The sequence below is a fragment of the Doryrhamphus excisus genome, chromosome 16 (genome assembly GCF_030265055.1).
Source record: "Doryrhamphus excisus isolate RoL2022-K1 chromosome 16, RoL_Dexc_1.0, whole genome shotgun sequence".
Taxonomy (NCBI): Eukaryota; Metazoa; Chordata; class Actinopteri; order Syngnathiformes; family Syngnathidae; genus Doryrhamphus; species Doryrhamphus excisus.
In genome coordinates, this window is record NC_080481.1 from 16,766,179 (window position 1) to 16,786,355 (window position 20,177).

The following is a 20,177-nucleotide window of genomic DNA, read 5'->3' on the forward strand; positions in this document are numbered from 1 at the left end:
GGAGAGCTATACCGCGCATGCGTAGTGGCACCAGCCAGCAGACACAAGAGGTGATGCTCCCTCAAAACACAGAAAGCTCTCGTTCGAATGCATAAACAGAAGGGAGACATTAAGAGGATGGGGGTATGCTGGAGCCTATCCCAGCTGACTTCAGGTGACAAATAAATAAAGCAATGTTAGGTAAATAGATTTTCAGACATGTGTACCATCTCTTAATTTGATTAAAATTTTGGTACTGTTAATACCGTATTTTCTGGACTATAAGTCGCGATGGAGTATAAGTTGCACAAGGCCAAAAATGCATAATTAGATGGAAAAAAAACATACATAAGTCGCTCCGGAGTATAAGTCGCACAAGGCCAAAAATGCACAATTAGGTGGGAAAAAAACATATATAAGTCGCTCCGGAGTATAAGTCGCACAAGGCCAAAAATGCATAATTAGGTGGAAAAAAACATACATAAGTTTGCATAATTAGGTGGAAAAAACATACATAAGTCGCTCTGGAGTATAAGTCGCACAAGGCCAAAAATGCATAATTAGGTAGAAAAAAGCATACATAAATCGCACTGGAGTATAAGTCGCACAAGGCCAAAAATGCATAATTAGGCAGAAAAAAACATACATAAGTCCCTCCGGAGAATAAGTCGCATAAGGCCAAAAATGCAGAAAAAAACATACATAAGTTGCACTGGAGTATAAGTCGCCCAAGGCCAAAAATGCATGATTAGGTGGAAAAAAACATACATAAGTCACTCTGGAGTATAAGTCGCACAAGGCCAAAAATGCATAATTAGGTAGAAAAAACCCCATACATAAGTCGCACTGGAGTATAAGTCGCACAAGGCCAAAAATGCATAATTAGGTAGAAAAAAAACATATATAAGTCGCTCCGGAGTATAAGTCGCACAAGGCCAAAAATGCATAATTAGGTAGAAAAAAAACATACATAAGTCGCACAAGGCCAAAAATGCATAATTTGGTGGAAAAAAAACATACATAAGTCGCACTGGAGTATACGTCGCACAAGGCCAAAAATGCATAATTAGGTAGAAAAAAAACATACATAAGTCGCACAAGGCCAAAAATGCATAATTAGGTAGAAAAAAACGTACATAAGTCGCTCCGGAGTATAAGTCGCACAAGGCCAAAAATGCATAATTCGGTAGAAAAAAAAACATATATAAGTTCTGAATTCCTTGACTGACATGTCTCCTCAACATTGTGTGGAATTACCTCTGATTTTCCATACAGGGGTGCTGGTCCCCCTTTTCAAGGGGGGCGACCCGAGGGTGTGTTCCAACTCCCTGGGAATGTCTGTTCCAGAGTGACGGAGAGAAGGGTAAGACAGTTGGTCCAATCTCGGCTCCAAGAGGTTCAATGCGGTCTTCAACCCGGTCCCGGAACACTGGATCAGCTCTACACCCTTGTTTTCGGAGAACGTTGGCCTCCGCCAAGGCTGCCGTTTGTCACCCATTGTGTTCAAAATTTTCGTTGACAGTATTTCTAGCTGCAGCCAAGGTTTTGAGGGAGTCAAGTTTGAATGTGGGAGGAAACCGGAGTACCCGGAGAAAACCCACGCATGCACAGGGAGAATATGCAAACTCCACACAGAGATGGCCGAGGGTGGAATTGAACCCTGGTCTCCTAGCTGTGAAGTCTGCGCGTTAACCACTTACCGCCATGCAGCCCACAACACTGACAATAACATCAAATCCATAGGGCTCTCTTTATTTAGTTACTTGCACCCTCTGCTGGTGAATGCAAAGAATTACAATCTATGCAACCTTCATAGCACATTAGGCTTCGGCTATATTGAGTAAATAAATAAATACAGAGTGGTCATCACTGGTACCGATACATTTTCACGCTAATTGTTAACTAAGATAACCTTAGCAAATCTATGGTCATTTATTGTCCAGTAGATGTCGCCAAACAAGCAAAAACTAACCAACTTCTGATAATAATGCCCTCTTATGTCCACTAGATGTCGCCAAAGAAGGAAAAACTAATGAATTAACCCACTACTAATAGCAATGCCTTCTTTTGTCCATAGATGTCGCCAAAGAAGCAAAAACAGATGCATTAACCCACTACTAATAGCAATGCCTTCTTTTGTCCATAGATGTCGCCAAAGAAGCAAAAACAAATGAATTAACCCACTCCTGATAGCAATGCCAACACAATACATTCAAAAATTCAAATAAATTTCATTGGTTTTGAACCAATGAGAGCGTTACCACTTTAAGACGTAATTAGATGAAAAGGTACTAATTTACATATAATTTGGTCAATAGCAACCTTTCACACTTGCCCATAAAGCCTCAGAGGACCACCTGAACTGTGAAACCATCTTCATACATTTATATTATTTATTTTCACTGTGTATTTTGCTAACAAACTCATTGATAGGAGTTAAGGTGCAAATTTGAGTATACAACCATTGTATAATTATAATAATTATGTGAAATAAAACAATATAAAGGTGTAATTTTTTGGAAAATTAGGTTATCAGTTATAATCTGAGAATAAAGTCAAAATATTATGGAAATCATGTACCCAGAAAAAATTATTACGTTTGATTAATGTTCATGTTAAAGGTTAAATAACTGTTAATAGTTATCCTCCCTATCCGTGTGGAAGTGGTAAGTTTTTTTTTTTTGAAAACCTGATGCGGCCCAGTCTCACCCAGACCCTAGCTCCAGTGGCCCCCAGGTAAATTGAGTTTGAGACCCCTACTGTTCACTTAGCTTAAATAAGGAATTATTGTTATTGATATTTATCAGCGCGAATGTGGAGGCGGGGATTAAAAAACAGCCAACAGACGTCACAATCTAAAAACATTTATTTACATCAAGTGGATCACTTCAACTGATTAAAAACCTCCGCCGGCTCACACAAGCAGAGTGACGGCGCTGATCCCAAAGCATTCAGTCTCTTTTGGGACAAAGGTTCCAAGACTCCGGATCACTTAGTTTGTCACAGAATGCCAACATTTAAAAATTTTTTCATCAAAATCCTTGACAAAAAAAAAAAAAAAAAAAAAGGGCATCAAAATTTGTATTTTTTAAAATTTTTTTAAAGGGGAACCAGGAACCTTTTTCCCATTCACGTGCTGGATCAGCGCCGCACTTCCTTAGGAAAAATGGGATCATAAACCTGTAGTGTCTGCTTTTTTTTTATGTAGATCTGGCAACCAAACAGACCTTGGTTTTGGGATTCTCAACGACAGCGAGGAAAAGCGGGATGATTTCATGACCATGACCACATCGAGAGTATTGCGATTGTGACAAAGAAGGGGGGGAATCCGGGGAACGCCGCCCCTTTAAGTGCTTTCTGGGATGAACCTGGAGCGTTCAAGCTCGCAAATCTCAACCGTTGACGGACTGCAGGAACCAAAGAACACAAGAAGTATAAATGAATGTATAGGAAACACTGATTTTCACACGCACGTATAAAGGATTCAGCGCAAGAGTATATACGTATACTTGTAGTCCATCGAATACGTTCTCGGGTCTGGACTGGGTCCGAGCGAGACTCGTTCAAATAGAGTACAGAGACACAAGTGATTGACAGGTATTTTGTATGAAGAGCAAATGGAAGCCTTGGAGGACCTCGGGGTAGAAAAATGTTCAAATCCATTCCGTATCCCGTTGAAAAGTTCCACGGAAGATTGTCTCCTACGGTTTTCGGTCTTCCTGCGGTTTGAGGAACTTATGCTAAGCAAGCGTCCATTCTGGTCGGGGACTCACTCATTGTGGGGGGTGTATGAATACATGTAGATCCTTTTCATATCTACCTACGAGAACCGAGAACCGAGCACAATTCCACGACCTCTGAAAGAACGTCATGCTAGAACCCAGAACATTCATCAGCGGTCTAAGTAGAGAAAGACGCAGTTTGCATCTTTTGGTAAATGAATCGAGTAAAGTACTTCCTGAATATTACACCCAACTCCCGCCCCATTTCATGTGGACTCTCGCAAGTGAGCTATGAGCCCCCGGAACCTCAGGCCTGTAAAAGTCCAAAAAATAAATAGAACACATCAAATATGCAAGGATTACAAAGAAAAAAAAATAAAATCGACAATGCTACAAGTTATTAGCGTTTGTTCGGAAAAGTCACTCCTGCAGTGTTGAGTCGTTTGCGGCACCGGTTTGCATAAAACTTGCCAGAATGTAGAAAAGCATAGTACTGAATCCCTGAATCGTGTTTTTTTTTTTTTTTTTTTTAGCGCTTTGGGAACCGTTTCAACAATGCAGTTTCAAATTCACGCTGAAATAAACCGAAACGCGCCACAAATTGGGGAACACTGACTTTGAAAAGCGGAGGGCTTTTATTTTGGTATGTTTGCCACACTTCCTCCCTCTTATTCTGAAATCCCCGCCGGTTGAGGTAGCGCCTGTTGAAGAGCAGAAAAGCACGAGCCAATCGGTGCAAAGGTCGCGTACAATCATGGCTTGGACTTCCTTTAGGCCGACTTTGTTGCGTTCGAAAAAACGCAGAAAAACCCGGTTTGTCTGCACTGTACCGCATCATTCCGACAGATCGAGCGTCTAAACCAGGGGTCTCAAACTCACGGACCGTAGGCCAAATGCGGCCCGCGGGACACTAGTTTGAGGCCCCCTGCCTTGATATGAAAATTTAATTTAATTTGTTTCATTTGTTTATTTATTTTTTCATTTTATTTTGTGTCGAAAAATTAACATTAAACATTTACTTAATTATTTAATAATAAATACAAAATAATTTGCTAATTTGTTTCATTTGTTTTTTGATTTGCTTATTTATTTTTCCATCTTATTTTGTGTCGAAAAAATTAACATTGAACATTAATTTAATAATTTAATAAGAAATAAAAAATAATTTGCTAATTTGTTTCATTTGTTTTTTGATTTGCTTATTTATTTTTCCATCTTATTTTGTGCCGAAATATGAAAAATTAACATTAAACATTTAATTATTTAATGATAAATAAAAAATAATTTGCTAATTTGTTTCATTTGTTTTTTGATTTGCTTATTTATTTTTCCATCTTATTTTGTGTCGAAAAATAAAAATTAACATTAAACATTTATTCAATAATTTAATAATAACTAAAAATTAATTAGTTCATTTGTTTCATTTGTTTTTTGATTTGCTTATTTATTTTTCCATCTTATTTTGTGTCGAAAAATACAAATTAACATTAAACATTTATTTAATAATTTAATAATAAATGAAAAATAATTTGTTAATTTGTTTCATTTGTTTTTTGATTTGCTTATTTATTTTTCCATCTTATTTTGTGTCGAAAAATACAAATTAACATTAAACATTTATTTAATAATTTAATAAATAAAAAATTATTTAATAAAAATTAATTAATTAATAAATAATATTTTTATTCTATTTTTATTCTTATTTTTTCTGTTTTTTTAATATATATATATATATATATATATATATATATATATATATATAAAATCAAAATATATATACATAATCTAAATCGAGTTGGCCGAAGAAAGGTCCAAGTGCCCGGGTGAGGAACTACTAAATTTCAAGAGCAAACTGAGCGAAACCAGTTTTTGACCAAAGATCTTGTCCCGGTTTTTTACACCGTCTCGATGACTTATAAATGTAATTCTCTTCAAATTTTATTTTTTTTTGTCAATTTTGGGTGTATAAAACAAATACATTGAACTTACATGAGTAAGTGAAAGTGAAATCTTGGTTGCCGAATGCCCCAGTTTACAACTTTGACCTGGTTTTCAGACGCCGTCTTGGTTAGAGTTTGTTTTCTGCAAGTAAAACTAAAATTATTGTTTGGAAAAATTAAGTTATTTACATTAGAGTCAAACTTTGGTTTCTGAACACCCCAGTTTTCGATTCAAAGAGGACCTATTGTGCTAATTTCATTGTATTGAGTTGTGGACTCCTATAGAGCAGCGACACACAATAACCCGCACCGAAAACCTTTTAGATTTTGGAGAATCTGCACCGATTCCAGCTGAGTTTCCCTCGATTTGTGCTTGCTGCCAAGACGGTTTTAATGTATTCCAGCCACGACCCGCCTCGGGCACGCCCACTCTGCTCCGATTGGTCACATGAGCAAAGTGCTTCCTAACTATGAACCATATAAGGAAGTCCGACCCTCTGCGACATCACAAAGGAATTTCATTTAATATCATTCTACATGTCGACATATTTTTATTTTTGGGTGTTTGTAACGGATTGAAATTGTAATGATACCTTGGTTTAAGGATTCCCCGGTTTTTGCCTAAATATTTTTGCCCCTTTTGCTACACCGTCATAGTTACTTTGTAGTTCGGTTTCTGCGTGTAAAACCAGCAATTTTGGCAAAATATTTGGATGTCTGCAACAAATTAATTTGATTTGCATTACAGTCAAACCTTGGTTTGTGAACGTCCCGGTTTACAACTTAAGATTTTTTAATTTTTTTATTATTTATTTATTTTATTAATTAGATGTTTGTTGATATTGTTTACGTTATGTTGAAATCAAACGTTAGTTTCCTGATGCCCAAATTTTCGACAAAAGGTTTTGCCCTGGTTTTCATACACTGTCTCGGTTAGTGAATTTTCTGCATGTTGTTATTCTCTTCAAAATGTGTTTTTTAATATTTTTGTGTGTCTACAACGGTTTCATTGTGGCAACATATTTGGATGTCTGCAACAAATTAATTTGATCAAATCAACTTGCATTACAGTCAAACCTTGGTTTGTGAACGTCCCGGTTTACAACTTAAGATTTTTGCCCCGGTTTTCAGACAGTGTCGGTGAAGTAGTAGTTTACCGTTTGTAAAACTAGAATTATTGTTTACGTTACGTTGAAATCAAACGTTGGTTTCTTAATGCCGATATTTTTGACAAAAGGTTTTGCCCTGGTTTTCATACACTGTCTTGGTTAGTGAATTTTCTGCATGTAAAGTTATTCTTTTCAAAATGTGTGTTTTAATATTTTTGTGTGTCTACAATGGTTTCATTGTGGCAACATATTTGGATGTCTGCAACAAATCAATTTGATCAAATCAACTTGCATTACAGTCAAACCTTGGTTTGTGAACGTCCCAGTTTACAACTTGAGATTTTTGCCCCGGTTTTCAGACAGTTTTACCGTTTGTAAAACTAGAATTATTGTCTATAAAATAGGTGTTTGTTGATATTGTTTACGTTATGTTGAAGTCAAACGTTAGTTTCCTGATGGCCAAATTTTCGACAAAAGATTTTGCCCTGGTTTTCATACACTGTCTTGGTTAGTGAATTTTCTGCATGTAAAGTTATTCTCTTCAAAATGTGTTTTTTAATATTTTTGTGTGTCTACAATGGTTTCATTGTGGCAACATATTTGGATGTCTGCAAAAAATTTATTTAATTTGCATGACAGTCAAACCTTGGTTTGTGAACGTCCCAGTTTACAACTTAAGATTTTTGCCCCGGTTTTCAGACAGTTTCAGTGAAGTAGTAGTTTACCGTTTGTAAAACTAGAATTATTATCTATAAATTAGATGTTTGTTGATATTGTTTACGTTATGTTGAAGTCAAACGTTGGTTTCCTAATGCCCAAATTTTCGACAAAAGGTTTTGCCCTGGTTTTCATACACTGTCTCGGTTAGTGAACTTTCTGCATGTAAAGTCTACAACGGTTTCATTTTGGCAACATATTTGGGTGTCTGCAACAAATCAATTTCATCAAATTAACTTGCATTACAGTCAAACCTTAGTTTGTGAACATCCCGGTTTACAACTTGAGATTGTTGCCCCGGTTTTCAGACAGTGTCGGTGAAGTAGTAGTTTACCGTTTGTATAACTAGAATTATTGTTTACGTTACGTTGAAATCAAACGTTGGTTTCTTAATGCCGATATTTTTGACAAAAGGTTTTGCCCTGGTTTTCATACACTGTCTTGGTTAGTGAATTTTCTGCATGTAAAGTTATTCTCTTCAAAATGTGTTTTCATATTTTTGTGTGTCTACAACGGTTTCATTGTGGCAACATATTTGGATGTCTGCAACAAATCAATTTGATTTGCATTACAGTCAAACCTTGGTTTGTGAACGTCCCAGTTTACAACGTAAGATTTTTGCCCCGGTTTTCAGACAGTTTTACCGTTTGTAAAACTAGAATTATTGTCTAGAAATTAGATGTTTGTTGATATTGTTTACGTTACGTTGAAGTCAAACGTTGGTTTCCTAATACCCAAATTTTTGACAAAAGGTTTTGCCCTGGTTTTCATACACTGTCTTGGTTAGTGAATTTTCTGCATGTAAAGTTATTCTCTTCAAAATGTGCGTTTTAATATTTTTGTTTGTCTACAGTGGTTTCATTGTAGCAACATATTTGGATGTCTGTAACAAATTAATTTGATTTGCATTACAGTCAAACCTTGGTTTGTGAACGTCCCAGTTTACAACTTAGGATTCTTGCCCCGGTTTTCAGACAGTTTCGGGAATTAGTAGTTTACCGTTTGTAAAACTAGAATTATTGTCTATAAAATAGATGTTTGTTGATATTGTTGACGTTACGTTGAAATCAAATGTTTTTGCATTACAGTCAAACCTTGGTTTGTGAACGTCCCAGTTTACAACTCCTTAGCAGCTCGTCTTCTGCGTGTAAAAATACAATTTTTGTTCTTGTTTTCGTAGATTTTCGGTTTTGGTCTTAAAAATTCCGGAACGAATTAACGAAAAGCGAACTATTTTCAATTCATCGATCCTCCAACGTCCAGCTGCCAATTTGAAACTGCATCGAGAGAAAGCGACCCCAAAGCTCGAGGAGAGACTAGCAGTTGTTCGACGTCCCTCGGAGGAAATAAACCTTTCAAAACAAAAGCGTCGCCCCGTTGTGCGACAGATATACATCCGTTTGGCCAGACATCTACAAGAGGGGGCCGATGGTGGAAGGAATGGCACCGGAATCAAACATGCCCCCCCTCCCCCCCTGTCTGCTCTGGTCTGATGGCGGCACAGACGAGATGCGGTTTCCTTTGAACCGCGTGACAGGAGGGGTTGGGGGTGACGGGTGGGGACAGGAAGCAGCACATGACTGGCAGTTTTGTTTTGTGGGAATCGAACCTGAGCTGCGTGTCAACACAGCGATCAGAACCAGAACCTGAATTTATATAAAAAAAAAAAAAAAACAAGGACAGGAAGTCGTGTGACTTAACTGCCCGGGATTAGTATCGAAACGAGGCGAGACGAAGATGTCATCCTGGGGGGGGGGGGGGCCTGAGAAGGGGGCGACAGTGACGAGGATGGTCAGCAAAGATTCCTGAGGCGTACAAAAGTGAGAGTGAAAATCCTTGATAGTAGTCAAATAAGATATGTGCAAGCGTCACACACGGGATTCCAAAAAACGGGATCTCAAAAAAAAAAAAAAAAAAAAAAAAAAAAAAAAAAAAAAGCACTTCCCCCAACCTGAAACCTTTCAAAATAAAACGCATCAGTCGGGCTTATTTAAAGTCTTGCGTAGCAAAAGCTAACATGGCTCAACTGATCATGGACTCCCGTTACCCATGAGCACCTGGGGTTATGCTTCCATATAATGACACTTAACGGGAGTTTGGGGGTGGGGGGGGGGGGGGGGGGCAAGCAGAACGTGGGAACAGTGAGGGGAACTGAGGTATACCCGGTTGAAGGAGGTCTATGTTTTTTGTTTTTTTTTGTTGTTGTTTTTTTTTAACCGTCGGTAATGCTTGAAAATGAATCAGCCCCGCCCCCCTCTCTTCGCCCCTCCCCTTTAAAATAAAATGGATTGGGTCCATAATACACTATGTACAGCAGCGTTATACTCGGAACATTCAAAAGCCGATGCTTATTGGCAGAATGTTAGTTAATTCTTCAAAAATAAAAACACGCACACAAAATAAAAAAAAAAAATAAGCAAATGTGCTTATATATATATATATTTGTGTGTGTGTGTAGTACACACACACACACACATATATATATATATATGTTTTAAATGCACTGAGAGTTTGGTGAAATCCATGTTGTGTGGCTGTAGAGGACCGCGTAGAGCAGCTTGGTGTATAAAAACATTAGGTCGATTCCCGCCGTGGCACCGTCACTCGCTCCGTGCTAAATATCCAGAACGGTTCAAATCCTCAGGCATGAGGCGGAGATCCTCCGTTGCGGTGAGGTGGTCACATGGTATGTCCTGAGCGCAAGTGGCTGCCGGTAGTTTCAGAAAAAAAAAAAAAATAATAAAAAAAACACAAAAAAAAAAACCGAATGAAAAAGATAGAACGCCAACCGACCAGGGTTGGCTAATGATCTGATCTGGTTTGCGCTCGATTGGCTGATCATAAGCTGGACTCCTTAGGCGGGAGGTCCACGTTGGTGACCATGGTGACGACGGTGACGATCTCCTCGGGTCCGATGACGGGGGCCTGCCGCTGCATCTGGCCGATGCGCTCCTCCACGCAGCCGGCAGAGAGACGCGCCTCCGCCTCGTGGTCCCAGCAGTCCTCGATGGTTTCACAGAGCACGGTCAGACCCTGAGGGACGCCACATGTAAAAAAAAAAAAAAAAAAATTGTTTTATTGTGATTTTTAACTTTCACCTTGACGCAAATTCAGACTTGTTTATTTCGCCAAAATGTCTAAACGACGATGGTACAACAAAAACATGTTTTTTTTTTTTTTTTTATAAATCATGATTTTTAAAAATAATTTTCACATTTGCAACTCAACTACGTGTGCACGTGTGCATAATTAAAACATCCCTTCAATGCATAACCTACTACACGGCAACATGCCTTTTCACTTCCTGGTTGTTGCGGAGCATCGCATTCCATGGGAGACAAGCTAAAATTGTATTTATTTTTTTTTAAATTTTGCCTTATAAAATAAATAAATAATTGTTACATCATGACTTTTTTTCTCTTAATATTTTGACTTTATTCTCATCAAATTTAGAGGTTTTTTTCTTCCAATTTTCAAACTAGTTTGACTTTCTTCTCGTAATTAATATCAGCTCATAATATTTTTACTTTACTTTACTTTTACTTTCCCATATTATATGTTTTTCAGCAACCCAATTTTCCAAAAATTCCAAATTTATTTTGTTTTGTTTCACGTAATATTATGACTTTTTCTTGAAAATTTAAAATCTATTTTACTAAAACGATATTTTTCCTCATTTGACAAATTTAGGCTTAATATTTTGACTTTATTCTCATCAAATTACAGCTGTTTTTTTCTTCTTCCAATTTTCAAACTATTTTGACTTTCTTCTCGTAATTAATATCAACTCATAATATTTTTACTTTATTCCCATATTTATATATGTTTTTCAGCAACCCAATTTTCCAAAAATTCCAACGTTATTTTGTTTTGTTTCACGTAATATTATAACTTTTCGTTAATATTTAAAATCAATGCTTCTAAAACAACATTTTTCCTTTTTTTCTCTTACTTTTTGTTATTTATTCTTCTACAAATTTCTGACGTTTTTGTAAGGGTACATTTTTTTAAACTTTTTCATCCTTGGGAAATTGTCTTTTTTTCCTTACAACATGGATGACCTCATTCCTGTAAATTTACAACTTTTTTCTTAGAAAGTAAAAAAAAACTTTAAATTTATTTTTTATTTACAAATTTACGACTTTATAATCGTAAACGTACAATTTTGTTCTTGTAATATTACAACTTTTTTCCTCGTTTTATTCTCATAAATGTACGACAAATGTATGACCTCATTCTTTTTTCTTTTTTTTCCCCTTTTTTCTTTCTTTTTGTTATTTCTTCTACAAATTTCTGATGTTTTTGTAAGGGTACAACTTTTTCTAGTAAAATTTTAAAAAGGTAAAATTATGAATTATGACTACGACACTGTTTTGTAAATGTACAACTTTATCCTCGTAAATGCACGGCTTTATTACGTTTTTCTCACAAATGTATGACCTCATTCCTGTAAATTTACAACATTTTTTCTTAGAGAGTAAATTTTTTTTAATTTACAAATTTACGACTTTATAATCGTGAACGTACAATTTTGTTCTTGTAATATTACAACTTTTTTCCTCGTTTTATTCTCATAAATGTACGAAATTTCTTGCAAAAACTTGAATCGCGGAAAATTAAGATTTTTTTCCCAAATTTTTACAAATTTACGACTTTATAATATATACATTTTTCTCACAAATGTATGACCTCATTCCTGTAAATTTACAATTTTTTTCTTAGAAAGTAATCAAAAAATGTTTTTTTATTTACAAATTTACGACTTTATAATTGTAAACGTACAATTTTGTTCTTGTAATATTACAACTTTTTTCCTTGTTTTATTCTCATAATTGTACGACATTTTTTGCAAATTCGCAACTTTAATCTCGGAAAATTAAGATTTTTTTTTCGAAAAAAAAAATTCTTGTAAATGTTAACTCTTCTCATACGACACTGTTTTGTAAATGTACAACTTTATCCTCATAAATACACGGCCTTATTACGTTTTTCTCACAAATGTATGACCTCATTCCTGTAAATTTACAACTTTTTTTCTTAGAGAGTAAAATATATTTTTTTTAATTTACAAATTTACGACTTTATAATCGTGAATGTACAATTTTGTTCTTGTAATATTACAACTTTTTTCCTCGTTTTATTCTCATAAATGTACGAAATTTCTTGCAAAAACTTGAATCGTGGAAAATTAAGATTTTTTTCCCAAATTTTTACAAATTTACGACTTTATAATATATACATTTTTCTCACAAATGTATGACCTCATTCCTGTAAATTTACAATTTTTTTCTTAGGAAGTAAAAATTTTTTTTTTAATTTACAAATTTACGACTTTATAATCGTAAACATACAATTTTGTTCTTGTAATATTACAACTTTTTTCCTCGTTTTATTCTCATAATTGTACGACATTTTTTGCTAATTCACAACTTAAATTTTTTTTATTAAGATTTTTTTTTCGAAAAATTAAAATTCTTTCTTATAAAGTAAAAAAACATTTTTTTTTATTTATAAATGTACGACTTTATAATCGTAAACATACAATTTTGTTCTTGTAATATTACAACTTTTTATTCTCATAAATGTATGAAATTTCTTGCAAAAACTTGAATTGCGAAAAATTACGATTTTTTTCCCGAATTTTTACAAATTTATGACTTTATAATATATATGTTTTTCTCACAAATTTTTAATTTTTTATTTTTTTACCGTGTGTTTTTGCCAGCAGTCTCGAAGGCAGGGTCGCAGTTTCTTGTGGACCACCACCTCCTGCATGTCCTCCAGAGACGGATGCTGGCCCACCTCCTCCTCGAATGGCAGCATGTACTCGTCCACGGGGCCTGAGTGCGCACGATGGCACGGTTACACGGTTACACGTTTTCGTCTCTACATGACGCGGTCAAGGCGCATCGGCGCGGCGACTCACCGTCGGCGGCGGTGCATCGCGCCGCCAGTTCCCACAGAACGAGGCCGAACGCGTACATGTCGATGCGCAGGAAGGAGTCGCGCTGAAAGTTGATGGCGCCCTCCAGTACCTCGGGTGCCATGTACCGCCGCGTTCCCACCTTCAAGTCGACAGGAAAACGATTTAGGACGTCTCAAATCGAGATAACAGCACAATGTCGGACATACTTGTCCATGCGTGTCCCCTGCCGATTTTCCCGCCTCAAATTTAAGCGCAAGGCCGAAGTCAGCGATGCACGCCGTGAGGTTATTCTTCAGGAGCACGTTTTTGCTCTTGATGTCCCTGAAATAGAATCCACGGAATTTAAGGACGCCAGGAAGCGGTGAATAACTCAACATTCCCATTTGTTGTTTGAGGAGGAACGCCGCAGCACCTGTGAGCGATGGAGGGCTTGTGTCCGTCTTTGTGTCCGGGGATGTCCTCGTGGAGGTACGCCAGGCCGCGGGCGGCCGACTGCGCGATGTGGCACAGCTCGTTCCAGGAAACCACGTTGGCCTTCAGGTAGTCGGTCAGCGAGCCCTGTCGTGACACGAAGATCGTTGCGATTATACGACTTTTACGCTAACTCCGCCCACATTTCATCATCTTCAACCCCATGTCAGAAGGTTACGGACAGTCAGGCTGTCAATCAGTATTTAAAAAAAATAATAATTAAAAAAAAAAAATTATAATATATTTTTTTTCTCCCCACATTGTCAGTGTTCCCATTGAAAATGAATGGGAAATTTATTTGGCACCCACTATTTCATATTTTCAGTTTTTTCCTTGTTTTATTCTCATAATTGTACGACATTTCTTGCTAATTCACAACTTTAATTTTTTTTTATTAAGATTTCTTTTTTGAAAAATTAAAATGATTTCTTATAAAGTAAAAAAAAATTTTTTTATGTTTTATTCTCATAATTGTACGACATTTCTTGCTAATTCACAACTTTAATTTTTTTTATTAAGATTTCTTTTTTGAAAAATTAAAATGATTTCTTATAAAGTAAAAAAAAAAATTATGTTTTATTCTCATAATTGTACGACATTTCTTGCTAATTCACAACTTTAATTTTTTTTATTAAGATTTCTTTTTTGAAAAATTAAAATTATTTCTTATAAAGTAAAAAAAAAAAAAATTTATGTTTTATTCTCATAATTGTATGACATTTCTTGCTAATTCACAACTTTAATTTTTTTATTAAGATTTTTTTTTGAAAAATTAAAATTATTTCTTATAAAGTAAAAAAAATTTTTTTTTATTTTTTATTTACAAATGTACGACTTTATAATCGTAAACATACAATTTTGTTCTTGTAATATTACAACTTTTTATTCTCATAAATGTATGAAATTTCTTGCAAAAACTTGAATTGCGAAAAATTAAGATTTTTTTTCCGAATTTTTACAAATTTACGACTTTATAATAAATACGTTTTTCTCACAATTTTTTTTTATTTTTCTGTAACATGGCTCAGGTTGCTAGTTCAATCCTTAATCCCGCTCTAATTATTCAACTTATTTATTTCAATATTTTCATTTCATATCCCGCCGAATTAATCTAATGTTCCACTTCTACAGAGTGACATGGCTCAATTGGTAGAGTGGTCGACCCCCAAACCGCATGGTTGCTGGGCCGATCCTCAGTCCTCATGCAATCGCTCCACATATTTACACATTTCTATATTTCCCAAAATTTTTTTGTCCAACATTTTAAATTCTGCCATTTTTTTCCCCCTAGCGTTTTCACGTCGTTCCAACGTGTTGCTGGTTCTATCCTCAAAAATCAAAATACTATTTTTTTTTACTACAAGGAGAGTATCTTTGCTCATCCATGGAAGCCAGTGACATATACTTGAAATGCTACACAATAAACTTGTGTACTTAAAAAAAAAATAAAAAAAATAGAAACATCAGCAGTCATTTTTCAAGAATAAAGTCAAAATATTAAAAGGAAAAAATACACAATGAAAAAGTCGTAATTTTATGTTAATATAATACGAGGAAGTTATAAAAATTTGGAATATTATGAAAAACTAAGAAAATGACACAAAGTCAATTTTTTTGAAAAATTAGATTGTGAAAATTTTACATTTAATTATGGAAACAAAGTCAAATTACGAGAAAAAAATTTCCAAGACAAAAGTTAAAAGAGTTGGGAAATTAAAACAAAAGAAAAAATACATATACGAATAATACAAACAGAAAAAAGCAACCTAAAGACAAAAAAGGCGCAATTTGTATATTCATAATATTAAGAGGGGGGAAAATATTTAATATTAATTTTTAATTAATTAATTTCACAAGTCATAATTAATTAATTATTTATTTAATATTAAGAGGAAAATATATATTTTTAAGTTTTTGTATGACAAAAATAGGGAAATAGTTATAACATTATTGGAATAAAGTCATACAATTATTATTAAATTATTATTTATATGAATTAATATTATTATTATTAATTATTATCTTATATAAACAGAAAAAAGCAATCTAAAGACAAAATAGGTGCAATTTGTATATTCATAATATTAAGAGGGAAAAATATTTAATATTATTTTTTTATTAATTTTATAAGTCATAATTAATTAATTAATTATTAATTATTTATTTAATATTAAGAGGAAAATATATATTTTGAAGTTTTTGTATGACAAAAATGGGGAAATAGTTACAACATTATTGGAATAAAGTCATAGAATTATTATTGAAGAAGACTTGAATTGGAAAATGACAACAAAACAGACAAAAAAATTATGAATAAAAAGTCATAATGAATTTTTAATATGAGGAAAAACTATATCATTTTAGTAGCCTAAATCTGAAATATTGGAGAATCTAAACAACATTGGGTTGTAACATTATGACAAACAAAATAAAATAAATTTTTGGTGGGGGGAAAAAGTCATGATTTTACAAAAATAAAAATGTGTTAAATAATTTCGGAGGAAAATTTCGGAAAAAATTAAAAACTGAAAAGTTCATGTGAGAGAGAAGCAAGCATGTGATTTCACAGAGCGACCAACAGAGGGCGATCAGCATCCACGGGAGTCCCTGTGATGGTTTCAGCACACCGAGTGAACACTTGAGGTACTCAACTGTCAACAGGTGGCATCTTTATCAGAACAAAAAGAAGCCAGAAAGGTACGTGCAGGTGGCGTGGCTTTGAGGGCGACGCCCACAGCAAGCGTAAATAAATCAAGCCGTCGGCTCCAGCTGTGCTCCAGCAGCTGCAAGGCCAAAGCCGTTTTTCAAAGCCGCTCTTTAAAACGGCAGAAAGGGAAGACGGGGAGTTCTGAAGCCTCTGTGAAGCCTCTCAGACCCCCCCCCCAACCCCCCCCCCCCCGCTGAGAAAAAAAAATTACAGAAGGGCGTCTGATTTACCAAGCACTTAACTCGTGCAACCTTGCCAAAAAGTCCTTCAGCGCAAATGTTTGCAGAGCCGTTTCCACTCCGAGTGGATAAACAGATGAGTGGACTACTACGGTTACACAACGGCTGCGTCCAAATTCAAGGTCCCACGCCGCAAATTTGGACGCAATTTATAAAGGAAGCGCTCAATGCCGCCGGCCAGGGAGACGGATGTGTAGTTTTAGCGTAGGGGTGTTCAAAGTGTGACCCGAGGGCCATTTGTGTCACAGCTGTTTTTTTTTTATTGACCCAGGGCATAAACTAAAAATAGAATTTAGCGCAAAAATAAACAAAAATGGACAAATCAGCAGGAATTGTACAAGAATAAAGTAAAAATGTAAGAGAAGTCTTAATATATAAAAGAAGAAAAATTATGAGATTGAGGAAAATTTGTTTTGTGATTAAAAAAATATATAAAATTTCAACATTTTTCCATGTAAATTTTCTTCTTATGACTTCATTCCCACAAAATTTTGACTTGATTCTCAATTTATCTGCAACCTAATTTTCCCCAAAATGTGTTTTCTTTCTCATATTACAGCTTAAAAATTATGAACATAAAATTTGGACTTTCCAATATTTTCATATATATTATACATATAATATATATATATTTATTCCAATAATATATTTTCTATCCTTTTCTCTTAATATTTAAAAATGAAAATAATTATGTGTATTTTTTTCTTTAATATTTAAACTGGATTCAACTAAGGAGTTTATATTTTCTCCTAATATTACAAGTTTATTCTCCTAAAATGTGGACTTTATTCCCATAATATATTTTCTATCCTTTTCCTTTCATATTTAAAAATGAAAATAATTATATGTATTTTTTTCTTTAATATTTAAACTGGATTCAACTAAGGAGTTTATTTTTTCCTCCTGATATTACAAGTTTATTCTCCTAAAATTGCAACAATTTGTCTGTAACTATTTTGACTACAATTTTGTAAAGTTATAGCTGTTTTTAAAAAAAATGTTCATTTTGTCTTGTAATTATGACTTTGTCATAAAATCTTTAGTTTTACGTGATTATACATTTTCCCTAAATTTCATCAAATTTTCCTAAAAATGACAACTTTATTTGTTGTTGTGTTTCTCAAAATATTACCACGTACAAAAATGTATTTTTTTGTCTGAATTTCAGCTTCATGCGACTAAAAATGACATTATTTTCATTATAATATTACATGTCTCATCTCATGAAATTGTAACTTTTTGTCTTGCTAGAATATAAAAATTTCCCTTAATATTATGTCATTATTCTAATAAATTTTTTTTTCCATCTCTGCAGTTTTTAATTGTAAAAATGTTCTAATTTTTCCTCGAAATATCATTCTCTTAAAATTTTTCCTCATTTGACTAGAATGTTTTCTGGCAATATTTAAACTTTTCTTTTTTTTTTATTAGACTATTATACATTTTTTGTTCATTTTGTCTTGTAATTATGACTTTGTCATAAAATCTTTACTTTATTATGTTATTATGCATTTTTCCTAAATTACATCACATTTTCCTAAAAATGACAACTTTATTTGTTGTTGTGTTTCTCAAAATATTACCACGGACAAAAATGTATTTTTTTGTCTGAATTTCATCTTCATGCAACTAAATATTACATTATTTTCCTCATAGAATATGACTATTTCCCTTAATATTATGTCATTATTTTAGTAAAATTACAGCTGTTTTTTCCATCTCTGCAGTTTTTTTTTCTTAAAAATGTTATTATTTTTCCTCAAAATATTCTCTTAAAATTAAGAATTTTTCCTCATTTGACTAGAATGTTTTCTGGCAATATTTAGACTTTTCTTTTTTTTTTATTAGACTATTATACATTTTTTGTTCATTTTGTCTTGTAATTATGACTTTGTCATAAAATCTTTACTTTATTATGTTATTATGCATTTTTCCTAAATTACAAATTTTGCTAAAAATGACAACTTTATTTGTTGTGTTTCTGAAAATATTACCACATACAAAAAAATATTTTTTTGTCAGAATTTCAGCTTCATGCGACTAAAAATGACATTATTTTCCTCATAGAATATGACTATTTCCCTTAATATTATGTCATTATTCTAGTAAAATTACAGCTGTTTTTTAAAATTAAAATTACAGCTCTGCAGTTTTTTTTTCTTAAAAAATTTATTATTTTTCCTCAAAATATTCTCTTAAAATTAAGAATTTTTCCTCATTTGACTTGAATGTTTTCTGGCAATATTTAGACTTTTCTTTTTTTTTTTAATTATTAGACTATTATTAATTTACTGCAGATTTTTCCATTTTTACTGCAGTTACTTTAATTTTCTTGTTAAATATAAATATGCTTAAACTGTGCCGTGCAACACCCCAAAACAAGAAAACCAAAAAAAAAAACAGCACCTTGGACAGTGCCTCAGGGAGCACGATTCAGGAAGTGCTAATCAATATAAACCTTGCCGGCTTCCAAAATTGACAACTTTTTCCTCGCTCCCTGGAGCGTTGCAGATGTGCATGAGAGAAGCGTGACCAACTTAGCCGCCCACTAAATCACAAAATGCGCGTGAAGATGGGACATATTCTTGGATTGTTGTGGCGAATACACAAACATGAGGCGTTTTTCTTCCTCTTGCTAAATATTATTAAAATTCAGTACATCCTGTGGCGTGTCGAGACAATAAGACGTGAAAAAGTCGACGCTTCGCAGGCAGCCTACCTTGTCGTGGTAGGTGGTGATGAGCCACAGCTCCAAGTCGAGGTTGTTGTTCCTCTTCTCCACGCCGATGAAGTGGAGGATGTTTTCGTGCTTCATGCCGCTCACGCTGTAAATCTCATACTCGTTCTGCCACGACAGCTTGTCCTACGAGAGACACACACGGCAACATTGTAAAAAAAAAAAAAACGTTGCCGAAGAGAAGGCCGTCGGTAAACAACGGCTTCATTCAGACGGCTGAGCGGAGGAATACTACTTATGGACACCTGAATTGGAAAGATCTTCACGGCGACGTATTCGCTCAGCAGCTGGGCCTTCCACACGCAGCCGAAGCGACCCCTGGCCTTCAACTCGATCAGCTGCAGCGGCTTGTGTCCCAGGATGGGAGAGGGCGGCGACGGGCCGGGATCCTGCGGAACGGAGCAAAGATGTTATTTGATGAAAGATGTTCTAGCAAGCATTTCCCTACAAAAAGTTGGAATTTCGTGAGAATATTATGAGGAAAAACTGTCCTTTTAGTGACATAGATTTAAAACAGTGGTCTCAAACATGCGGCCCGCGGGCCAAATGTGGCACGCAGGACACTACTTTGAGGCCCCCGCCTTGATATGGATGCTGTATGGTATCATGTACCCAGAAAAAATTATTACG

The 20,177-nt window shown here is 34.6% G+C and overlaps 1 protein-coding gene across 2 annotated transcripts in view; it reads right to left on the reverse strand.

Moving 5' to 3' along the window:
- Positions 1-2,827: 2,827 nt before the first annotated feature.
- Positions 2,828-20,177, reverse strand: part of acvr2ab (activin A receptor type 2Ab) — a 65,453-nt gene continuing 48,103 nt past the window's right edge. For both annotated transcript variants that reach the window (XM_058051972.1, XM_058051973.1), the window contains 7 exons: positions 19,793-19,936; positions 19,530-19,673; positions 13,806-13,951; positions 13,600-13,714; positions 13,394-13,532; positions 13,177-13,307; positions 2,828-10,500 (listed from right to left, as the gene is read on the reverse strand). In XM_058051972.1, the coding sequence (XP_057907955.1) occupies positions 10,306-10,500; positions 13,177-13,307; positions 13,394-13,532; positions 13,600-13,714; positions 13,806-13,951; positions 19,530-19,673; positions 19,793-19,936 (1,014 nt within the window). In that variant the 3' untranslated portion in view covers positions 2,828-10,305. The remainder of the gene's footprint in view (positions 10,501-13,176; positions 13,308-13,393; positions 13,533-13,599; positions 13,715-13,805; positions 13,952-19,529; positions 19,674-19,792; positions 19,937-20,177) is intronic.